This window comes from Cyprinodon tularosa, unplaced genomic scaffold, assembly GCF_016077235.1.
Source record: "Cyprinodon tularosa strain WSP-4 unplaced genomic scaffold, ASM1607723v1 ctg294, whole genome shotgun sequence".
Taxonomy (NCBI): Eukaryota; Metazoa; Chordata; class Actinopteri; order Cyprinodontiformes; family Cyprinodontidae; genus Cyprinodon; species Cyprinodon tularosa.
In genome coordinates this window covers 596114-603944 of record NW_024039001.1, presented here as the reverse complement: position 1 = coordinate 603944, position 7831 = coordinate 596114, and the positions used below count along the sequence as shown (strand labels likewise).

The following is a 7831-nucleotide window of genomic DNA, read 5'->3' as shown; positions in this document are numbered from 1 at the left end:
ACTTCTACATACAGAGATCTAATGAGAAGATTATTGTAATTGTAACCTGACAAAAGATTGAGTGCCTTTGTGGTTTGGAAATTCTTTAAGATAGAGATTACATTGCAAATCCAATTCCTTTTTAGACGTTAATAAGAGATAGGAGATTAATAGTATCTAAGAAGTTTTAATCTAGTAGCAGTATGATGATCTAGTCAAAGTAGATCAGACTTTTAATCTAAATATTTTCATAAGATGGCTATCAGTGTGTCTGAAAGCCATGATCTCTGAAAAACAGTTGCTGCCATCTTTTCTTTTTAGGTGTACCGTCAACAGTTCTTGTGAAACCTTATGATAGAACACACTGAAGCTCATAAAATGCTAGCAGTTTAGAAAACCAAACAGCAGCTACTTTCCTTCAACTTTAGCTGCTTCTTTGCTCTGACACACCTGAATCAAATGGCTAAGTACCTTCTCAGTACCTCAACAGATTCTGCAGAGACCCGTTTATTAGCGCCTGGTTTCATTCAGGGGTTTTGAAAAAGGAATTAATCCAGTAGTTGACCACAATTATCTCTCTGTATGAATTAACCTGCTACTATAGTGGACACTTTAGATTTTCTTGCCTTTTAAGAGCCTTATTTTCTACATTCTGACCTACAGCTAATGTTATAAGTAATAATTATATGTCATAATTAGATGAACAAGATCCTAGACACATGCAGCTATAAAATAATCCTTCTCTAAATGGGTTCCTACAAATCCTTAATGATAAAATGTAAGGTTTTTCATCTTCAAATGACTAGACTTCTTAATGTTAGACAAATTATTAAACTTTAAACACTGGAAAATCCATCTTAGAACTACAACATTCTGAAAAATAAGTGTGTGCCCTTGATTTGAGCAGGTAAATAAAATTTTCTTCCAATGGAATGGACATATTTGCTCTTAGAGTAAGATAATTAGCTATAAGTCACTTAAATATGATAAAGGAGTTTATTTTATTCTTATCTTAAAGATAAATCGCCCTTTACCAATGATAAATTCGTTTTCATACCTGTTTAAATCAAGCCGAAATACACTTATTGTAAGAACATTTGACTAGCTTAATTTAAACTTTTTGCAGTGAACTTGAGCTTGACTTAAGTCTTTACATCTGTAAGTTCCACAGCCCATAAAACAATAATAGCCTTATATTGGTACCTAATGCAACTGTGTTTGGCAACATTAATGCGTGCTAAGAACCATTTAATTTAGAATTGTCAAACAAGGAAATGGGTTTCTTGTAGATTCTCTGCAGACAAAATTGTGAACAAAGTTACCTCCATTTCATTAATCGAAATTAGTAAAACAAACCAGAGGTTTTGGTTATTTGATGGCAATTAGTTTCAGAACCATAAAGAAAGCTCATCATTACATTTAACCTGTTTTGCAGACAAATGTTTATGGGCCTAATTCTGTTTTTAAATGACTGTGTCTTATCTTAATAAGTAAAAAGATTATGCATTGTCATTGAATCTGAACATCACATGTCGATTTTATCATTACGGTTGCATTTATGAAGCTTTAGTAGAGTTATGTCTTTTAAAATATGGAGGTATTTCCCTAGAAGTCAGGCGAGCAGAGATTTACCTGAGGTGTCAGAGATAAGGTGAAGCAACTGTCATCCAGATTTAGCTCAAAGAGTAGCCACTACCTCTCCACAATAACAACAGCAGCATGTTCAGAGACTGGGAAAATCCTGCCTGTGAAGATTTAGTAGTCCAGGCCATGGTGAAGCTTGAAAAGTTCCTTTTAGGCAATTAGATGTCACATCCAGTTGCTTAAACTGAACATTTCAAGCCTCATCCCACTAATTCCTCCATGTAATCCTGAATAAGTAAAAGATGATGTATGGACATCCTGCCATCTCAACCCTACCTGCCATCTCAACCCTATCTGTATGACCAAAGGTGGATAAAAGCAGTGTCATACCATAAGTCTTTTATGTCTTTAGTACAGACATTAAAATTGCCCAAAGTCACTTCTTAGCCATATTATACATTGGATATATGATTGATATACTATATAAATCCTGTAAATAAACACATACTGTGTTGTGTGCTCAGCATTCTCACCTATCACTATAGAGCACATATGTTCAACAGAGATCCATACATAGTAACACAGCGGTGCCCTTGCCCCATCTGTTGTTGCACATTTTCAGACAGCTGATTGAAAAAGGCTTTTCTCTTGCAGGCAACACATTTTGTGTTTTGTGAAAATTGTTTGTGAAAAATAGGCCAACCAGCATTATACATAAAACAGTGGTCGTTATTACTAGCATATCCTCTGTTACAGTACTAGTTAGAAAAATGATACATTCTGTTTAAATGGGTGAGGTTTTCTTTGTATTTTTGAGTAAATAACGTACTTCTTGAAGATAACGATAACATACTGATTGAATATCAACCTGGGAAATACGTGTTCCGAACCTACAGACTCAAAATGGTATTTGGGACAAAATTGTTTGTAAGAATTAAAAAAAAGACTAGGGGCTGTTCAGTGGAACAGTGGATAGCACTGTATCCTTGCAGTAAGACGTTCCAAGGTTCAATTCCCGGTCTGAGGTCTGCCTGCATGGAGTTTGCATGCTCTCCCTGTGCATGCCTGGGTTCTCCGGCTTCCTCCCACAGTCCAAAAGCATGACTGTTAGATTAATTGGCTTCTCTAAATTCTCCTAAGTTGTGAGTGTGTGTATGAATGGTTGTGTGTCCCGTGTGTCTCTGTGTTGCCCTGCGATGGACTGGATCTGCTATGGGACCTGAAATATGAAGCAAGATTGTGTATAATTTACTTTACATAAAGTATTATGCTAATTGTTCTTCCTCAATCTTGATTCCAGTGAAATATAGTTTTTTGTTATGCTTTTTTTATTAATAATTAATTAAAATGTACTCAGTTTAAGAGTCTTGTTGTGCCTGTAAATGCCATAGGTGAGAGTTATGTGGCTTGAACATAATAAAACCTGAAAATGAGGAAAATAAGTGGTAGACTGAAATTAGAGGAAAAAGCAGCTAAACTCCCAGGAAAAGTTTAAAACCAATAAAACTCTGCAGAATCATCAATAAGGGACAATCTGAAAGATTACAGCAAAGCTTTTATTGTATTGTCCTTGCAGACAAATCCTCTAAGCTGTGTTTCTATTCCTGACTGAAAGGTGCCTTATCAACTGTGCCCATCAGCTTCCTGCAAGCCTTGACCATAGCAGGCATATTTACAGATGAGTTCATCAGCAGAGATAGACCTATAACCCTACCTGATACGCTCTCCAGCCCCCTTGTTTCGACGACACATTGTTTGCTTGTTAGTTGATGTTAAGTTGGACGCATGCGTCTCAGTGATACTCCCTGGAGAACTCAGAGCAAAGGGCAGCTGACAAACACAAAGTTAACAGCGCCAGTATCCCAGACAGAGACAAGTGAGCCAAGTTTCAGTGCCAAAGGGGGTTGGGTCACAAGGATGTGTGGATGTGAATGTGCAGGGGGCTGTTATTACCTCCCTATCATGGTGTCGGGTAGCAACTTCTGCAGACAGAGGACTAAAACACAGATGGAGAGAACCCAACTGAGGACACACTTTTTCCAGTCTCCACTCTTCAGATGATTTCCATTCTTCTTTTTCGCGTACCACATCAATAACATATCTGCCATACTTTCTTTTCCTTGACAGATATATATATTTTTTTTTTATCTTTTTACCTTTTTCTTTGCATGGATACCTACTCAGTCCTCTATAGTTCGTCCCACAATGCTGGACTCCTCTCTGGGTTCCAACGCTTGCGGGATCACAGGAAGATGTGTGATGTTGTCCTGGAATCAGGCGGTGTTTCCTTCCCATGCCATCGCACTCTATTGGCAAGCTCCAGTGACTACTTCTGGGCCCTTTTTGGAGAGACAACTGCAGAGAGATCAGCAGACTTCATCAGCCTCCCAGCACTCACACCTGAGGGTTTAGAAGCCATTTTGGATTTCTTGTACTCAGGGTGGTTGAGCATTTCCTCCTCCACACTTCCAGTTGTGGTTGAAGCTTCTCGCTACCTCCAGGTAGAGGCGGCCTTGTCAATATGTGAGCGATTTATGGCAGATGGACTAACCAATGATAACTGCTGCTTCTATGCTAATCTGGCTGACCAACACTTCCTCTTGAAAGCACTTGAGGCTGCAAATCAAACTATTGCCAAGAAGATGGTAGTGCTGCTACAGAGAAACAGAGCTGAACTCCTTGGGCTGAACTTTTCATCACTGATGGCCGTGCTAGATGCAGATGATATACCTGGGGTCAAAGAGGTGGACCTCATTAAGCTTTGTCTTGATTGGCTTGATGAGAATGGGCCTCTCCCACTCTTAAAGTCAAACCTTCTGTTGAGTCGTCTACACTTTGGACTGGTTTCACCTTCTGACCTTTCTAACCTAAGCCGCAGAAACAGAGCCATGGCCACTCCTCTGATTAGAGGTCAGCTGACGCGTGCACTTGAGTATCACCAAATGGGTTCAGCTAAGCCAATAGGGCAGAGCAGGCAGTCCACCATGAGAGGGTCAACAAGTCATGTGCTTCTTGTTGGTGGTGGGACTAGCACTGATTTGCCAGAACAGCAGGTGTTGGCATTTGACTCCAGCAGCAAGAGGTTTACAGTGCCGGGTTTAGTTCTGCCATTGAGACTCAGAAGTCCATGTGTTTGTTCGGTGGGAGGTTTTCTCTTTGTAATGGGGGGTGACAATATAAAAACTTGTGATGACGACGAGAAGAAGTCAGTCGCTATGTCAACATCATGCCAAGTGTGGAGGTATGATCCACGCTTTAGCCACTGGGAGCAGATGGAGTCCATGCTGGAGAGACGGATGCAGTTTACCTGCTGCATAGTGGAGGACGTTATTTATGCAATTGGAGGACGACACTTACAGCCGGACTCTGGCATGTATACTTCTGTAGCATCAGTTGAATACTATGACATGGCTTCTGGAGCTTGGAGGAGAGCTGCAGCATTGCCTTACCCTCTTCACGGCCATGCCTCTACTGTGCTTGACAAAAGCATTTATGTATCAGGGGGTCTTCCTTCCCCCCAGAGTCAAATCCACAGCAATAACCAGGAAGTTAATAGAGAAATAAGTAGAGAATGCCTGTGCTGGGATCTAATTGGCAGAGTCTGGGAAAAGAGGGCATCCATGTCAGTTCAGAGGTTTGGTCATAGATTGGCAACCGCTCATGGTCACATTTACGCCCTGCTTGGGATGTACGAGCCTTTTTGTGATATTGAACGATACGATCCACAGTCAAACTACTGGACCCGCCTCAAACCACTCGCAAATGGCCTTTTCTGCTATGGACTCCAAACCTTGGAATGTGGTAATCTGCTGCTATTCGGTGGAAGAAGATGGAGTGATGGACAACAGGTGTCTGTAAGAAGTGTGCTGGAGTACGATACAAAGAAAGATCGCTGGAGAGAAATTGCACAGCTCCCAAGACCTCTGACTGGCACTGAGTGCACCCTCCTTCGTCTGCCAGACAATCCAATCCTGTGCTGCTGAGCGCTTCAAGGCCAGCAATAGATAAAGGTCTCCAAAGATGTCTTTCAAATCAGTGTTTTAATTCACACTATTCAAAGCAGAAAAAGGTTTTTAAAATGTTATTTATTTTTTTAATGAGCAAATACTTTCTCTTCCTATATTGCGTTTAGCTTTCTTCTATTAAATAAAGTCGGTGGTATTGCATTGGAAGTCCATGCCAAACTAAACTATCACATAATTCTGTGAATAATATAACAATCACTGCATATGATTAAATATTTAGCTGAGCTAAATATAAAAAGTAGCTCCAATGCTTATATCTTACAATGAAACACCTATTCTTTTAAAACCAAACAAATTCACTTTTGTGGAAATGAAAGAATTACAAAGTTTTGTTGATGCAATGATTTGTAGAGCCTTCAAATGTATATTTGATATTAAAGATTTCTGATGTTCTTGTTTTTTTTTTTTCACCTCACATTTAAATCGATTCTGCAGGCATTTACTGCAAAAAAAAAAAAAAACCCAGTGAATTAATACAACGTTTTGAGCTTTTGGATATATTTCAGAACAGAAAAAACCAATACATTGTTCTTTTAGGAAAAGGCAATTGTACCATTGTTAAGTATAAATATGTTTTGTTTAGTTTTATGCATCAAATTCTGGCTTGATTTGTATCAGATGATCATTTTGTTTTTTTCTCCAGCTATCCAGAATTGGACTTATGGTATGCGTTAGATCAAAGTTTTGCTGCATCACCCAAGAAAGCTTATTATACTTCAGGTTTTCAGGCAGGTTCTGTTTAATGGCTTCTTGAATATATGGTTTAGGAAAAATATTGTGTTGGTTTAAACATGGTTTATTTAAGTGAATTATAATGTCCTCAAAGAAAGCTAAAGAGGTTTTAGATTTTTTTTAAAAGGCAATCAAATAATTATTTACCACTAATAGTGAAATATGAAAAATAATGTCACATTATTTATTTTATACGTGACAAAAGGCATTGAAAGATATAATTTTCTGATTTGCAGAAATTGATATTTAACCTAGTCGAAATCATAAAAAATGATTTTAAAAAATAGTATTTTGACTTATTCTTTAAAAAGATGCCAGTACCACCCCAAGTCGGTCTATGGATTTCAGCATACCATGTTTGGAATTTTTGCGGTTGTAAAACTGTGGATTTTATTACTAACGTTTAAAGGTTTGAAACACAATATCCACTAAATGTTGGTTTTATTGTATCTGAGTTATATGGCATTAATCAGTGAAATGATGACAGTCATTCTAATCAACAGGTTAGAATATTTTCTCTCCATCAAAATATTTTCCACAGACTCTCTCTTGTTCAGGAAGGAAATACAAGTAATCACATTATTAATTAAAACAAGCTTCTAATCCAAATGACTAAAACTTTATTGATTCAGTCTCATCTTCCAACGAAACACAAAGAATGAACACATAAATAAATACTGTCTTTAAACTATAATTTATAGATTGAACACTAAACATTCTTTACACAATGATAGTTTACAAAAGGAAACCCTGATACAATTAAAGATACTCTTCAAGACAATTCACACTCTATAAATAGAGATCTACTTTATCTATAGATTTTAAACACAAAACATGAAATGAATATTGTTTTGATCTACAGCAAAAACATGCTACTACAACCAACCACGGGCAGCAGCATAAAAGGAGCATACAGACAGTGTTCGTCAGTGCAAGTAATTATTGTATATTTAGGATTGCTTTCAAAGTTTGTGTTAATGTTTGAGATACATTATTACATCTTCTGGCAGCAGCATAGAAATAGAATAATATCTTAAATAGATCAAGGTATAATTTCCTATGCAAATATTCTTCATATGCTCAATGTGACACGCCTGTAATAAAGCTAAATCATCTGTGAGGAAAAATCCACCCCTGGAGAATTTTATACTTTTTAATAAGTAATCATAGGGAATTATTTAATTATAATGTATATTCTTTATTTGTATGGAGAATATTAAAAAATATTTAGTTTATAGATTTATTTGATGAACTCATGCATAAAATTGTCATTTTTATATGACAGTCATTACAAGTGAAATATATTTGTGTGTATATGTCATTTAGGTAAATAGAAGCAAAAATATCTGTCTTATAATTCATATTTTTTAAGATAAGAGTATATAAAAATATATATTTCATTCAAGTTAATGAATTGTACGCATGGGGTTAGCTGTGTTTTTAACCTATTGTCACATTAACCGGCAAACATTACTGTATCTTCTAAAGGTTTCATATGGGACGGGAATGAG

General features: G+C 37.1%; 1 protein-coding gene across 1 annotated transcript; it reads left to right on the top strand.

Moving 5' to 3' along the window:
* Positions 1-3355: 3355 nt before the first annotated feature.
* LOC119787320 (kelch-like protein 34) lies at positions 3356-7509 on the top strand. Its single transcript, XM_038291114.1, has one exon. The coding sequence runs from the start codon at positions 3732-3734 to the stop codon at positions 5544-5546; it is 1815 nt and encodes a 604-aa protein (XP_038147042.1). The 5' UTR covers positions 3356-3731; the 3' UTR covers positions 5547-7509.
* The last annotated feature ends 322 nt before the right edge of the window (positions 7510-7831 follow it).

Bases quoted from the DNA above. Each gene is read 5' to 3' on its own strand.
- LOC119787320 (XM_038291114.1), top strand. From the start codon at position 3,732: ATGGATACCTACTCAGTCCTCTATAGTTCGTCCCACAATGCTGGACTC.